The sequence below is a fragment of the Ovis aries genome, chromosome 12, assembly GCF_016772045.2.
Source record: "Ovis aries strain OAR_USU_Benz2616 breed Rambouillet chromosome 12, ARS-UI_Ramb_v3.0, whole genome shotgun sequence".
NCBI classification, from domain to species: domain Eukaryota; kingdom Metazoa; phylum Chordata; class Mammalia; order Artiodactyla; family Bovidae; genus Ovis; species Ovis aries.
In genome coordinates this window covers 18,781,499-18,799,017 of record NC_056065.1, presented here as the reverse complement: position 1 = coordinate 18,799,017, position 17,519 = coordinate 18,781,499, and the positions used below count along the sequence as shown (strand labels likewise).

Genomic DNA, 17,519 nt, shown 5'->3' with positions numbered 1-17,519 from the left:
TTACAAGTTAGGATTTTTTTCAAATCAGTTTTTCTGTCAGCATCCAACAAGGCTTAGTTTCCTGGCGCTCTTTAAGGAAATATCCAGATGTGAAGAGGTTATGAAATTTCTAGCAAACATATTTAGCTGTGAAAATATTCCTCAGACCTTCTTCCTTACTGTTTCCCTATAAAGTTCCATAGTTCTTGTTATATTTTGTTTTAGTTCTGGAAAACTTGTTTAGCCCAAATTATCTTATATAAATATACAACAAATATCAAATATAGCAAGTAATTTTTCTTCAAATTTTCTGTCAGTGAGAAGACTCCAATGTTTCAAAAATTTGTTTTATTATCTGCATGAGTGAACTCTGTGTTTTTCACATATTTAACCTATATTTACAAATATTTATGGAGTACCTAGCTTGAACAAAACACCATTTTCCTGTAAGACTATACATTTATTTATTTTTATATATTATGTTATTAGAGAGCTACAGAGTGTGGATAATAGTATCTGTCTCCTTTAGGAAAAATGATATAACTGGGTAATGAGAACAAAAATTAAAAGAGTAATCCGTCCCGAGGGCCAGAGAAAGTGAAAACAGAAGCCACATGAGCTGAAGATTGGCCCGAGGCCTAGTGGAGGCTAAAGGGACCCTGATCATGTGCTTATGCAGAACTGAAATCACAGCTTTTCCGGGCTTTAAAACATTTAAAAGTCATCTAAGGTGACCATCTTGCCAATATTAATACATCTCTGGCAACATTCCTTCCAAGTGTTTGATCCTTTAGTGGTAGAGAAACTGCTACTTCTCTAGCAAATCAGACCATGTATAATGACCTCTTTGAAAAGGCGATTTTCAAACTGATAATGATCCAAAATATTTCCTTATGGCTGCTATTGAACATTCTCCTTCCAATTCCTTGGGGGCTGTTCCCACTCTAATTCATATTCTTCGTGACATCACTTCCAATAACATCTTCAATAATAATACCTCCACCCAAGTCTTCTTTCCTTAAGGCTGTGTACCAAACTACCTCCCATCTGCACTTGACATACTCCAGTTTGTGACACTGTTAGGACAGGCTCTTTCCTCTAGATGAGATCTACTCTTGTCTTTTCATAGACACAGCCTGAAAGAACTGAATGGGGACATGCTGGTCCGTGGCGAGTAGACAGATCATGGAGATAGAAAGGGAAAAGCAGGGAAGATGTCTGTAGAAAGGCATCCTTCCTGCTTCAAGCACCAGTGGTTACACCTGTGTGGATATTGGTCTCAGTGGCTTCAGCAAGAGCTCCTGTGGCGTGGAGCTCACCCTCTCCCAGTGCTCTGTGCTCTTGCTTTAGAGTCTGGTGAGGATGCTTAAGGCCACTCTATCTACTGGAAGATGAGTGGAGTAGAACTCATCTAAGCCCTCTCAGTGTTCTCTCTCTGCCTCTTTATCCATGAGAACAGAATTTGGAAACTTCTCATATTCTCTGAAAGCCATGAGATGCGCAAGTTCATTGACTTTTTCAAATAAGAATTTACTAACGCATCTAAGGGAAAAATGATAAGCCAGAATGCCATGACTTGAATTTGGGCTCTGCCGTCTACTAGCTTTATGACCTTGAGTAAATTGTATAATCTCTGTGCCTTTGTTTTCCAAATTACAAATAAGGATACCCTATATTCAGTGTTCTCCTGAGGAATGAAAAGAGCGAATACATGTTAAATATTTAAGGCAGTGTCTAGCACAAAATCAAATCTCAAATTATTTCTATCAAGATTTTTGTCATAACTATTACATAATCTTTTTATTAGTCACAGTGTGTTACAGAATTTCTGTTATCAAAGTCATGAAGTTTTACTTTGCAATTTTGTTTCCATAACATTATTTTAACATAAATGCAACAATGGAGAGTCCTAAAACTAAGGACTGAATGACAAGAGTAAGCTGTAGGGGACTAACACTGAAAAGCATCATTTTTCAGTTCTGTGAGGAGCATGTTGTCCTGAATTATAACATGTATTTCAAGATTTTGGTCAAAAACTGCACATTTCAAATTTGTTGTTTGCAGTATAAAATTAATAATGTGCCATACCATACCATTGCTATGTTTTGTTGTGAATGCTCGATTCAGTAAGTTTCTATGAAGGTTCTAATTTCTAATTTCAGGCATTAGGAAGTGGGGTGAGCTCTAATAGAAACCATTCATGCTTTAATGATGTCTGTATTAAGATGTTGACATATAACAGGTAGGATTAACACTTTGGGGGAAAGGATAAAAGCAAGCTATTAGAACAGAGAATATGAGATAGGTGACTGATTTAGCAGATTGGGAAATTATGTCAGGTTAAATGGCATTTATAAATAATTGGTAAAGATGTTTGTAGATATTTTTTGAGTTTATACCATGTGCTTGTTGCTGTTTCAGGTGCTGTTCCATACTGACATGATGAAAGCTGGGGATTGTGATGATTTCTCTGTCAGCAGAGTATAGTATAGTGTAGATTAGAAGACAGTGTGGAAATAGAGTCTGGCAGGCCTTCCAAGGGGGCTCCCCTTGTGGCTCAGCAGTAAATAATATTCCTGCCAGTGCAGGAGACTCAGGTTCAATCCCTGGTCTAGGATGATCCCTGGAGAAGGAAATGGCAACCCACTCCAGTATTCTTACCTGGGAAATCCCTTGGACAGAGGAGCCTGGCAGGCTACAGTCCACGGGGTCACAAAGAGTCAGATACGACATAGTGACTAAAACAACAGGACATTCCAAAAAAAGTCATGAGAAAGTAAATTAGATAAATAGAAAGAAATATTAGAAGCATGAAATGGAATGCTTCAAGGAAAAGAAATCCACAGGATAAGAAGAGGGAGGAACTGAAGATGACAGTAAATATCCTAGGCCATGGTGACGCCACTAAATGTAATGCAAAAAATGAAGAAAGACCATATGGGAGAAATAAAGCCATGAGTTTCAGTTCAATTATTTGATCAAAACATATCCATGACAATTATAACCAGCCAACAGCGGAAAATGCAAATCTGGAGCTTAAGAAGGATGTGAGTTTTATAACTGTCTGCATATAAAAGGAGGTAAAACTATGGATGGTAATATATTAGTGAAGGCAGAGAAAATAAAAAAAAAAAGAAAAGTTTCAGTTCAGTTCAGTTCAGTCGCTCAGTTGTGTCCGACTCTTTGCGACCCCATGAATTGCAGCACACCAGGCCTCCCTATCCATCACCAGCTCCTGGAGTTCACTCAGACTCACGTCCATCGAGTCAGTGATGCCATCCAGCCATCTCATCCTCTGTCATCCCCTTCTCCTCCTGCCCCCAATCCTTCCCAGCATCAGAGTCATTTCCAATGAGTCAACTCTTTGCATGAGGTGGCCAAAGTACTGGAGTTTCAGCTTTAGCATCATTCCTTCCAAAGAACACCCAGGGCTGATCTCCAGAGAAAATACAAAAGAAAAGTTTACACCTCAGTGAAAGCTCACATTCTGGGAGAAAGAGAAAAAGAAAAATTAAAGGAACAGAGACATGATCAGAGTTAGGTATAGAATCTAGAAAGAGCGCTATTCAAAAAGTCAAGGACAGAGAGAATTCTAGAAGGAGAATGTCAGTAGAGTCACAGATAGTAGGGAAAGGAAAAGAAATATAAGATACAAGCAATGTGGGGTCATTGATGATCCCCTGGTCAGCACTCTGATTAGCATAGTCAGAGCAAAAGCTGGGAGGGAAAAAAAGTAAACAGTTGCAGAAAATGGTAAGTTTTAAATGTGTAGTTTTTTGTTCTTTGCCAAAATGTTCCTTCTACTCAATTTCCATAAAAATATGCACTAATTTTGTTCACATGTGAGATCCTTTCTTTTCGGAGAAAAAAATTTGGGTTTATCTGGAAAAATTTTTGTGTCTTAGTCTCTTAATTTATCTTGTCAGCACTCTACAACTCTTCACCTGCCAGACAGGGAATGAAGTCAATTACATGACAAAAATATGGAAAATAATTTTTGCTTGCCACTTGATTTATGGTAAAATGCATTGTTTTCAGGGGTGTTCAGGCCAGGGAAAATGAACTTGTTTTTATTAGAATATAAGGAAAACCCCAGAAATTTACAGATCTAAATATTCTTCTTGCCTCTGTTTTCAGTAGATAAATAGGGTATTTCTTTTTTTTTAAATTTTCCTAGGGTTAAATGTCTGTGTAACTGATAGATTTTAAGTCATAGAAATAAACAGTGAGAAGGTCAGTGCTTTTTTTTTTTTCAGATTATGGTGTTTCCATTACAGGAACTTTAAACTATGTATATTAACTGTGGCAGCAGCACAGCATGTTTCACTTTCCTGGATTTATTTTTCACTATTCAGATCACAGCTTTGAGTAATTCTAATTTTGGAGTAATCCAGTTTAGGATCTAGTTTGCTTTCTAAGGCCTCTGGTATCTGAAGACTGTCTTCACTTAATCCTTCACTATCAATATGGCTAAACTGAAGTAACTTCATATCAAAATCCTCAAGACCAAATTCTTAGCACCACTGTTTCCTGGCATCTTGTCTCACAAATGAGAACGCACGTACTAGCATGATTCTTGCTGACTATATAGAACCTTATCTCTAGAAGCTAGTAAGATTCTCCTCTTCATCCATGAATATCCAAGATCTCACACACAAAAAAAGTGTGTCTGAAAGTGTATGGCTCTACGCGTGCATGCTAAGTCGTTTCAGTTGTGTTTGACTTTTTGGGACCCTTTGGACTGTAGCCCACCAGTATTGAGGAGAATCCATGCGAAAGTTCTAAAAAAGACTAACTTTGCTCCTGACCTTCCTGGGCATCAGGCAGAAAAGCCAGGCAGGTGGCCACTCGACCACATAGTAAGGCATTCATTTAATCAAAAGGAGGGAATACATGCTGAGTCACTTCAGTTGTGTCTGACTCTGTGCAACCCCATGGATGGGGGAGCCCGGTGGGCTCCCCCGTCCCTGGGATTCTGCAGGCGAGAACACTGGAGTGAGTTGCCATTGCCTTCTCCAAAAGGAGGGAAAGAAAGATCTAAACTTTAGGACAAATTAAGGGGACGCTTTTATAAAAGAGGCTGAGTACTACGATAGTATCTCCAACAGAAATTCTCCATCAGATGCAAAATGTTGTTCTTCATTTGGTCATTTTCATGTCAACTTTAGGTCAGTGGCAACGACTGAGCAGTGCTTTACAGGTCAGCGCTTTTGAATGGTCAACAGATTTGTTGCGGGAAAGGAATAAAAGTTGACTTGCAACACTGTGACTCTTTTTGCTGTCTCTTCTAGTAATAAAATTATGGTTTGGAGGGTACAGAATTCCAATAGATTTGTGGGAAATTTAACTCTTAAGTCTAAATGTAGTTCATGTGAGTGAATTGCCAAGGATCAGAACAACCATTTAAAAATTTTGAAAAAGAGCACCTTAAATTGGAAGTAGTATTCGGCTTTTCTGAAGCGCTGAATCATGAAAATATGTTTTTTTCCTTACACCTCAGTCACAGAAATCAAAAAGATACTTATTAGATATGTCTGAATTTCATTAAAAAGCTTGAGAATTGTAGTTTGCTCTCTTTCAAGTATTTTTTCAATTAGATGTGTCATTAGAATTGGCACATTTTGTCCAGAATGTTTATCACTACTCCTTTAGTTTTGGTGCCCATGAACAGTTCCAGAACTGATTTGAGAGAGGTTCTCTTCCAGGAGCAGCTGCAACTCTATTGCAAAATCTTCAAGAAAGTGTGATGGGTGGTTTTGGAGTTGCTTCTGGGTTTATATGGGTCATGGTCTGACAGACTGGGCCCTTAGAAGCTTCTAATCCTTTTCTTTAAGATTACCCTTTTAATCTAATAACTTTGTACATTTCCATCCTTTGTGAATTAAGTACAAATTAAACCTTCCTTCAGAGAAATTCCTTTTGGAGATCCATTCCTGGAGGAACGATATCCTATTTCCTTTACCCATCATAAATTGACCTCTACACTACAAGCTTAGAAGTGCCCATTTCCCATTAAGCAAGTAATTACTGGTGCATTAAGTTTCCTGTCTGAATCCATCCAAAGTAGAATGTATGGGTTGTTTGCTGCTGGGTTGAAAACACACATTGTTTTGTATGCAGGTACAGAAGTCTTTTCATTGTGAATAGGACCCAGAGTGATTAAACAAGCACTTTTAATATGTTAATTTATAATTTTAATTACAACAATCTTGTATATATAGTCATTAGTGAATACTAATATAAATATTTTTCTATCTTTTTATTCATAATGCATAAACCAATCATCCAGTTACTTCTCTGAGGTTGCCTGTTTTTGTTTCATAATACAATCTTTGTTCTTAGTTATGAATGCATTTTGTTCGTTCCTGTCTTGAATAATCCCTCATTAAGCTAGTCACTTTCTGCTCCATGCTAAAAAGGAAAAATTATCATGCGAATGTGGCACGCCATATTAAAAAGCACATTACCCAACACTTTTGTTGCTGTCCTTCAATTAGTTTCCCTTCTTTGAATTTAATTCCATTTGTTGTTAAACTACCAACTTGATGTATGGACTCATGAATCTCAGGCTGCTGCCAAGAAAGTGGGGGAAAAAAATCAAAGCCTCTTCGAAGAGCTGCAGAGGCGAGCTGAAATGAATTTGCTTCACCTTTGACAAGAACACTTGAACAGCAGTGAAATCCTCTGCTGATTCAACTTGGCTAATTATCCAATTATTTATTTCAAGAATAAAGGCTCTGTTTTACAATTAGAGAAGTGTAAGGCAATCTGAGAAATTTGGTAATGACAGCTGCCTTAAGTCACTTCTAAGATAAACAGTATCTGTGCAAACTTGTCTCACCCAGTGTTTTTAGGCAGCCATTCTCACGTCTCAGCGTCAGGGAAATCCTGAGAGTACAAGGCAGGGCTGGTTCTGTTTGTTTGTTTTTCTCGTTCAACAACAGAAATTATTTTGCACTTCTAACCACCATGTCAAATTTCTGTGGCTCTCAAGCAATGTTAAAGTTGTATTTCTCTTGATTAAAAGCTTTTGGTTCAAAGCAATACTTTTTAATTGCCTAATGATATAAGTCAGTTCTTAGGAAAGAACCGCACATTTAGGAGTTCATTTGCAATATAACTGAAAAATTCATTGCATGGCAGTAAAACAATTTACTGTTAATTACAAGGAGAAGAATTTGCTGTGGCATGCTCACAGATTGCCATGAATCATGCAGCACTCCTAGAGATTTATAACAGATGTGTAAGTGGGATGAATTAGCAGGGTTTAATAACAGAGACACAAATCATGCAGACTTCAAGGAGCTTTAATTGATATACTAGAATGTGACGGGCATGAATCACTCAGCCATTCAACAGCACTGTAACATATGGTCAGCTCAATATGCTGCATCTGAAATCGGTTGGTGAGTCGTTGGTTGTCCCATATGGTGGAAGCAATATATTTTTCATGATTCAAAAAATACATCCATTTTCTTAAAAGAAATTTGATTGCAAAGCATGTTTGTTATTGAACAGTCACTTGAATGCCAAACTGGGTTTTTTTTTTTTTTATAATGATTTTTTTTTTGACATGGCAGCTTCCCAAAATAAATAGCAGCTACTACTTGTAATACCAGATCGTTGGAGACATTATGAGAACCAAATTGGTGCTTGTTGGCAGGCTTGATCCACAGTAAAACCTACAGAAGAGTTCAGCTGATGAGAGCTGCGATTGTTAGGGAAATCCTTCAGATTCTGGCAAAGCAAACCAAATGAAAGGGATGATGTCAGTCTCAGAGAAGTTCAGGAATGCCCAGATTTGCAATGAGAATAGATGGAACTGAATGAGAGACCTTTACTTAGCAGGGTAGGAAAGTGACTGTGATAACACTGGAACCCACAGTGTAACAATTAGATACAACATTTTAAAAATCAACCTCTTAATTAAAGGTTCAGTCCTCTGGGAGCATTCTAAAAAAAATCCTGGAAGAGCATCACATCAGCACCAGTCTCATGTTATTCCTGAATGATTATTTCGGTGTAGGAAAACAGGCAACCCTGGTGCAGACCAGGAGCTGGGAGGATGCAATATCTTTCTATGGAAACTAGGATCTGGCAGCTTTGGACAAGGCTTGTGTAGCATTAGTAAATCTGACAGACTTGAAAAAGGAATATTGCAGCCTTAGAACTGTGGCTGCCAGAATTTAATGTCAACAATTAAAATTTATTTTGATCCTTACCTACTGTTTATTACTGTTTGTATACACAACAGACCTTACTAATACAGACATGCACTATTAGATGGAATTACCATCTGTTCAGAGTGAAATGCTGGCATCTGTCTTAGATGCTAAAACTAAAATGATATTATTTCTAACAAAACAAAATTAACTGCTTTTTACTCACCAACTTTAATGTTGAATGTGTGCTGTGCCCAAGGAAAAGGCTTGTTGATACACTGTGTAATGGCCTCTGTTGCCAGGTCTGTATTTAGATAAGTGACTTTCATGAGACCTCTGTGGACCTTTTTGGCATAGCAGAAATGGAATGTGGAAATCATACTTTGTGAAAAACTGTTTCAGTTTTCTGATGTATTAACCATAGTGAGGCATTAAAACAGCACAATTAAAATGTGTAAGAATTGAAATAGACTGTTGTATGCAAAATATTTTGATATGTCCTAAATAAATGCAAGGGAAAAGCTACATTGAAATTCATGTGAACAAAGTTGCCATACACCCACAGTGACACCTTTAGGGAAAAATAAGCTGTTATCTTCTCTGCTGGACTACTTTTAGTTTTTTTCCTACACTGACACCTAGGAAAGCTTTATACTCTATCCCCTCCTTTATTTTAAGCCTAAGTAAGAGATCTCCAGCTTTTCGAAGTTAGAGAATTTGGAGGATCAAGGACAATGGTAGTTTCCATACTGAGGTTGGATCCATGATGCTACTTTCTGAGAAGCCTGACTTCAGTTCTATATATCACAAAATAATAAATTCTGTCACACTAACATTTAATGCATGTACACAGTGCATTAACTGTAACTGTAGTACATTTATTTGTGCTAGAGGAGACTTGAAAATGATTAAAAAATCAATACTTTGCTGTCAGAGAAGCAAGTGTTACGATGCATTTAAGTAGTTAATTGCATAAGCCCCATAAAAGCTTCAAGTTTGGGTAGGAAGGATGCCATAATTACAGTCAAGCAACTACCTTTTATTAATGGGGGACTTTAGGGAACAATGCTTGTTGTCATCGCTGCTGCTGTGTGAAGTTCAGAAATCATGGCTCACTCCCTTTACATGTAAGAGGCAAGTTGTGTGCAAATTATGGAGAATCACCAGTATGACAGCTGGCTAAGGTAGTGTATGTTCACCAAGAAGGTGATTCACCTTGAATTCTTGAAAAGAAATGCTTTCTGGACTTTCTTTATATCATAAAACACATAGAAAGATCATAATATTTGTGTGCCATGGTAAAGAACAAGGTGACTCAGAGTTGTAGGGATAAGTTGGCTGGGTTCCTGGAGGGATGAGGGACCTGTATGTCCAACACCCCTTCATGATTTACACTTGAGAAGCAAATGTTCAGCCAGAATTTTCTAACTGGAAGAGATCATAGGTATAATCAGGTCTGTCATGCTCTTCAATAAATGAGATACTAGCCAGCAATTCTACCCCTGAGTATGTATCTGAAATAAAAAGCACTAATTTGACAAGATGCATGCACCTCAATATTCATAACAGCATTATTTATAACTGACAAAATATGAAAGCAACCTAAGCGTCCATCAACAAATAAATGGATAAAGAAGATGTAGTACATATCAGTTCAGTTCAGTTGCTCCGTCATGTCTGACTCTCTGCGAACCCATGGACCGCAGCATACCAGGCTTCCCTGTCCATCACCAACTCCCAGAGCTTGCTCAAATTCAGGTCCATCAAGTCAGTGATGTCATCCAACCATCTCATCCTCTGTCGTTCCCTTTGCCTGCCTTCAATCTTTCCCAGCATCAGGGTCTTTTCAAATCAGTCAGTTCTTCGCATCAGGTGGCCAAAGTATTAGAGTTTCAGCTTCAACATCAGTCCTTCCAATGAACACCCAGCACTGATCTCCTTTAGGATGGACTGGTTGGATCTCCTTGCAGTCCAAGGGACTCTAAAGAGTCTTCTTCAACATCACAGTTCAAAAGCATCAATTCTTTGGTGCTCAGCTTTCTTTATAGTCCAACTCTCACATCTGTTCATGACTGCTGGAAAAACCAGCAAATTATGAGGCACATAATTTTGAAGTGTTTTTCTAAAATCATGCAGATCTGGATTAAAAAAAAATGTGAAATAGAATCTCTAGAAGGTTCCAATGAGTTTCCATAATCCCAGAATGTCTCTTAATTTATTGCTTTGTGATTAACAAATTTATACCTGTAATCCATCCACTTTGGTGATCTGAGATTTAATCTTTTATTCCCTGGTCTCTTAGTGAGTCTAAGTTTGTATGTGTGTGTTTAATAGTTCGGGAGTATCTGTTTATCTTATTATCATTCTGTTAATACTTGTGAATGTGTATGAGACCAGTCTCATTTAGTTGATTGAAAATTCCCTTTCTGATACTAAGGGAACTCTGAAGATAATGACTAAATGCTCATCCTTTCCGGTGGGCTGGAGACTCCAAGTGAAACTCTATGAGACAGCTGAGAGGCGTTTATTTATTTTTAAACAAGTGAATAAAATACATACATATACACACACACACACACACACATTCTAGTTCCCCTCCTCTGTAGTTGACTTCCTAAGAATATTGTCGTTGCTCAGTGGAATAATTCTGTGAGTCTAGAAGAGATGCTTGACTACTTGTTAGGGTTTAAATAGTCAACATTAATTTTAGTGGATTCTCAATGCAGAATTGTCCTTATTGATTATAATCATTTTGTCATATTTTTAAAATTGCATGCTCTCAATTTTAGTAGATATTAAAACAAACACCCCCGCCCCCCCCCCCAAAAAAAAACTACTGAGTTGCTGGCATTCCTTTTGCTTTGTTTGATTCTGAAATTATATTCTTGATTAAGAAGTGATTATGGATGATGTATCATTGGGGAAAGGATTTTGAATAAAATAATGGTACAAAGCTTCATTATCTCCTTCCAGCTGAGTGACTGGAATAAAATAAAAGAGTATCAAATGTCGAACAAATGGGACCTTGAGAATGAAGCTGGTTTTAAATAAGTTTCTTTTCTACATCTGACTCTGTAAACAATTTCATTTGTAACATCTTTTTTAGATATAGGCACTATCAAATGATATTTGTCTTTCTCTGACTTCCTTCAATCAGTGTGACAATCCTCTAGGTGCATTCACATTGCTGCAAATGGCCTTGTTTCATTCTTTTTATGGCTGAGTAATATTCTATTGTATATATGTACTGCATCTTCTTTTTTCATTTCTCTTTCGATGATGTTTAGATTGCTTCCAAGTCCTGGCTATTGTAAATGGTGCTGCAATGAACGTTGGAGTACCAGGGGGAAAAGGAGAAGGGATAATTGGGGTATTGGGGTTGATATATATCCCCTACTATACATAAAACAGATAACTAACAAGGACCTACTATATAGCATAGGGAACTCTTCTCAATACAATGTAATGACCTCTATGGGAAAGTAAAAGTGATGGTGCTAGTCACTCAATCGTGTCCAACTCTTTGCTACCCTATGGACTGTAGCCCGCCAGGCTCTTCTGTCTATGGAATTCTCCAGGCAACAATACTGGAGTAGGTTGTCTTTTCCTTCTCCAGGGAATCTTCCTGATGCAGGGATCAAACCTGGATCTCCTGCATTGCAGGTAGATTCTTTATTATCTGAGCCACTAGGGAAGCCCCTATATGGGAAAAGAACCTTAGAAAAAGAGTAGATGTATGTTTATGTGTAACTCATTCACTTTACTGTACAGCAGAAACTAACATAACATTGTAAATCAACTAAACTCCAATAAAATTTATTAAAATTTTTAGATAAAAAGAAATAATAAAATTCTTCTACTATTAAGTACAGGAGGTTTAGTCATAATATCATGAAATAGTTAAAATGAAATTTTTATTTTCACTACATCAAATATATATAATTTGTGATTTGCTAAGTCTTTGCTGTCCAACATGGTAGCTATATATAGTGCTACTTAAATTTAAAATTAATAAAATTAAAAGTTCAAGCCCTGAGTTTCAATAGTCACACATCAAGTGTTCAGTAATCACATATGGCTAGTGCTTATTGTATTAGACAGTACAAATAGAGAATATTTTCACTGAGAAAGTTCAATTGAACATCTCTGAAATAGATGATATTTTTCAAACTAAAACATTCAAGCCTGTATCCTAGATCATTAGGGAATCGTAAATGGAATACCGAAAACACAGCAGAAATACTCAAAAGTCCTTTTCTGTGCTTCCAAGTAGCAAAATTTAGACACTCTAAAAAGATTGAATTGGTCCTTCATTGCTTCTCTGAGCCCCAAACTCGGAAATCTTTGTCTGTCCTTTCCTCCCAGTTAAGCTTATAGCCAGTGATGGCTTGCTGAAGATTTAATAGAAAGATGGAACTCCAAACTCTGAAGGTGAGGTTAGTGAGAGAAGAAATTTCTGCATGGCTTAGCTTTTTGTTTTGTTTTGGATTATTCTGAAGAGAAATCATAGCATATAGAATGAAATCTCTGAGAGCCCACCATTTAGCTCGTTTTTGGCAAAGAGTAGTAAAGGAAATCATGCATAAATTTATATAAGAATAAAAATATCACATAGTTCACAGTGGCAGAAGATGAACAAAATTGTTAATTATCTAAGTTGTTAAACTTTTTGCTCAGCCACTTTCTTCTTTACTAAACATGAAAATAGAATCACAATTGTTTCTCTTTAGAAAACTGGCCAAGCTTTCTAGAAAGTAACAAACGGTAATTGTTCTAAGTTGATTTAAGGTGAATTTCTTTTCTTGGTTTAAGGGTATTCGTTTTTATTCACATCATTTTAATTCACATTTATTGAAACAGACAAAGACTTTGTGCCTATACAAGGCTGTGTTAATACAAGTGTAAATTACAGTCCACAGCTTTAGTTTGGGTCCATAGTAAATAAGGTCGGTGATTATGACATGAGATATTTTTTCTTCACTTTCACCCCTCAAATCCAGCTGACACACTTACACTGGATGAGAATCTCATCGTACAGACTTTAAGAAAATAAAAATCAAAATGGGCCTTCATTTTCAACAACTCAGTTGTTAATCTGATCCATTTCCAGTAGGTTTGAAGGGAAGTCTTAAATCTATCCCTCTGAAGATTTGCCAGGAGGCTCCACAGAATTTCCAGTGTCCCTGAACCTCAGATCATGCTGTGGCCCCAGCGTGCGTGTGAGCATGGGGAACTGACTGCCCAAGGCTCAGGCTCCTGCTAGTGATCGTGTGGTCTCTTCAAGACCCTTGAGGCTGCCCGAAGTCTGTGGTGCCCAGAGAAGAGTTTGCAACCCCTTGAGCTCTCAGGCTCATTTCTTCCACGTGGATGCTTTGTTTAGTTTTCAGAGCAGCTTCTGCTTATTTGTTTGTTTTAATTTAGACCAGTTTTTAAGCTTTAAAAAATCAGAAAATTACACAAAAAATGACTTTTTAAAAAACAAACTAAAAGATTTGGCGACATTGGGTCATCATTCCTGAGTCATCCATTGGCTGGCATGAATAGGTGACCATTCGCCCCCCACCTGGTTTTTCTCAGTCCCCATGCTTTCTCTCATCTCCCTAACTAGCCCATTTCAAACATTTCCTTTGCCTGTTTGGCTTCCTGGTTTGCAGCCCTGAATTGATACCACATTAAGACAAGGGACTCTGCCCTTTGTGGTCAGTAGCCATTGGCTGGTGATACTGGCTGCAGGATTCACAAGGGATCCTGTAGCTTCCACTCAGGCAGGGCAATTGTCTAGAAAATGGAGCAGCCGTGAGCCACTAAAGGCCAAGCACAGAAGATGGAGCACTGAAGCACCTGCTTGGGAAAGGGAATCTGGGTGGGGCAGCAATAGCCTATATAGTGTCTGTTAGGCAGCAAGAAAGAATAGAGGAAATACAAGAAAAAACTTTGTTTAGTAAAACTTTGTTTAATATTTGTTAGTCATCTAAATTTTCTTTAGTTGCCTTTGATACAAATTGTATCTTGAGTTTTCAGCTTCTAGAACCATAGAAATCCTTGAGACCATAATTGATTTGGAGTATGCTGTGCCCAGGTGCTTGGGAACATATATGTACATATCGGTGTCTAGAGATGGAAGCCAAGTTCTTGAAAGTAACAAGGGTTTTCTAATATTTAGCACCAGCCCAACTGAGGCCGCCTCTGGTTGAAGGAATCAACAGCACAACCATGCATCTCAGGTGGCTGGCACCTGAAGAGCAGAACGGACCTTCCCCTGTGTATCAGCTGGAAAGGAGGGAGCCATCTCTACCGGCTCCGAGGGCCACGGTGATGAAAGGGACTCGCTTCACAGGACATGGATATTATAAGTTCCCTAGCTCCACTCACCCAGTCAATACAGACTTCACGGGTAAGTGTGCTTGATGTCACTTTCCTTATGAGGCACTTAAGCCCCAAAGTGTTTTCTATTATTCCAATATTCCTTTACAATGAGTTTTTACTATGCCTGTTTATAGAGATGCTAATATAGTCTTTTTATACTTTAGCTTGATTGTGTTGAGATACTTTTTAGTATTCTGGGGGCGGGGGAGGGGTGGAAAAGAGGGGTAAGTGGAGGAAAGAAAATAAAGAAAATGATGTGGGAAGGTAGCCTTATTGGATCAAAGTATGTGCTGGACATGATTCTTGGATGCTGTTTACCAGAATGTGTTTCTTAGAGTGTTCACTTCCTTCGTGGAAAAGAGTTCTGCGGCAAATGAGTTTGAGAAATGCCCCCATGCTATTGGAGATGCTTAGTACACATTGAGTTATTACAGTCTCTGAAAAGAGGTGTAAGAAGTCTATTTAACTTTATTAACTAGCTATTCCTAGTACTTATTTGGTGCAACTGTTTTTTAAAAAAATGTAACAACTGTTCATACCCTATGTTCTATTGAGAGCATTATGGGAAAAAGTAATTTCAGGGAAAGCCTACCTTCTGTGGGTCAGAAGTAGAGTAAGGCAAGTGAGGCACAATATTTAAGGCACCAAAAACTCATTGTCCATGTAAAAAATATTTTAATACAATATTTTTCAAATAAAAATCCGTGCAAAAATCTCCAGTAAAATATAAACATTTTCTTGTTTTTTTCTACTTTCTTTTGTCAACTAATTTTTATTCTAGCATAGTGACTTTACAATGTTTTGTTAGTTTCTGCTGTACAGCAAAGTGAATCAGCTATATGTGTACATATATCCCCTCTTTTTGGGACTGCCATACAATTTAGGTCACTATAGGCGACTGAGTAAAGTTCCCTGAGCTATACAGTAGGTTCTCATTAGTTATCCATTTTATACATAGTATTATAGTGTATATATGCCAATTCCAATCTCCCAACTCATCTAACACAAGATCCAACCCTCACTGTGTGAGCTAACCTCGTGTGTCTTGCTCAGTTCCTGATCTTACAGGTATTATCGTCTAGAAGTCTTTTGCTTTATGAATTACAGTTTTTAGAAGCACTGTTTGTAGGTATACAAAATAGGAACTATTCATAACACATCATTTACCATTATTTAAAGAATTTACAAAGTGTATAATATATATGATTCTATAAACTCAGAATGATATTAATTTAACTCCTGAGAACCTAAGTTTGGAGCAATAGCTAGACTTTCAAATATTGCGTATGTTGAGGACAGTGAAATGGAGCTTGAGCTCTGAAACATAGGTTGTGTATTATTTTATTTTTACTTAAAGTCATAAATAGTTTGCTTTTATGTGAGACTGGCTGCTGATGTGTGTTTGCAATGAATCATGATTATGCTCTAGCTGTGATATATTAAGAGTAACCACTGGCCTAGTACATCCAGCTCCTCCCTGAGAATTAGAAACTCGATCACTGAGCTCCCTTACAACAGTCAACTTCTGCTTACTATTCATAAAAGTCAAAGAAAGGAATGAAAAGGAAACATAGGTATCTAGAAAAGAACCTGTGGGTAGAAAGTAAAAGACTTTCTCTTGATGGAGCTGGAACTGCCTTCCTGGTCTGGCCTTTGGCTTGTGGTGTGTTTCTTCGAGGAATCAGCCTTCTTGCCATTCATCTGGGTAGCGCTGCGGCAGGCATGTCAGCTTGGATTTGCTAGCTGGCCAGCAGACAGATTTTCGATGGGATCACCTACTGCTGTTGCTGTGAAGACAGAGTGGCCCATCCACCGTTAATAAATTTAGTCGTCTGCGCCGCCTCCCTCGCCGGCCTTAGACTCCGAGGTGCACAGGCTAGGGGCAGATGCAGCGTCTGGGAAGTTTTCCAAATTCCTCTTTAAAAAAGTTAGGCCGTAAACACGGGCCTTACGAAGCAGGATCCTTCTGTCTGTAACAAAGCCTCCAGCTGCACAGAAAATGTGTTTGGAGTCACATCATCTGAAGGACAAGGCAGGGAGATCACAATTTTGGCTTGAACGACTCCCGGGAGCTTTGGTGATTCCTGGAGAGTAAGTAGTTCTCCTGTATTTAGGCATGTTTTGGGGCCTCGCTTGCTCCTTTGTATGAGCCGCACGTGCGGCTTGCTTTGAAGGTTGTCTTAACTTTGAAAGTAACCAGGTCTCCATCAAGTTATTTATTGGTTTGACCCTTAGGCTTACCTGGCAGGTTTGGTTGGATACTTTTATTGAGTTGGGTCATGGTTTAACTAAATTTATCCAATCAATGAGCCAAGTTAAGTTTACAAAAGTAACTTAATGGCTTTCCTTTAATTTGTATCTTCTTATGTAGAAAGGTGTAGTTAGCATCGCACATTTATTCTCCTTGTGGAGTCTGTCATTCACTCCTTCTACAACCATGGGAGATATTTTCCCCTTCCTGGATTATGAGGAAATGAGGCTTCAGTAACTGGGTCCCCCAGATTGTCACAGCTGCTGAACTGAAATGTGAATTTGGAGTCTTCTGGCTCAAAAGCTGGTTCTTTGCCAGACGGGGAGTGAGCAACCATGGACAGTTCTTTAGAGACAGAACAGACCAAGTGTCTGAAAGTAACAAAAGAGGGTGGAAGGGGAAATAGTAGGTTTTACCCAACACTGCTAAACTTTTTGGATTTGTCTGTTAGTTTTTGGCTTTTCAAGCAATGTGCATGCTAAGTTGCTTCAGTCATGTTTGACTCTTTGCGACCCCATGGACTATAGCTCGCCAGGCTCTTTTGTCCATGGAATTCTCCAGGCAGGAATACTGGAGGAGGTTGCCATTTCTTACTCCAGGGCATTTTCCTGACCCAGGGATAGAACATGTCTCCTGCATTGGCAGGCAGATTCTTTACCACCAGTACCACCTGGGAAGCCCTTTCAAGTAACAAAAATATATAGTAGTATTGGCATTATTTATTTACTTGTATCCCCAAAGATTTCTGGGAGTGAGATTAT

The 17,519-nt window shown here is 38.2% G+C and overlaps 1 protein-coding gene across 1 annotated transcript in view; it reads left to right on the top strand.

Moving 5' to 3' along the window:
• USH2A (usherin) overlaps positions 1-17,519 on the top strand; it is a 983,289-nt gene that overhangs the window by 299,847 nt on the left and 665,923 nt on the right. Inside the window, exon 22 of the mRNA XM_060396021.1 lies at positions 14,305-14,535. Coding sequence (XP_060252004.1) covers positions 14,305-14,535 — 231 coding nt within the window. The remainder of the gene's footprint in view (positions 1-14,304; positions 14,536-17,519) is intronic.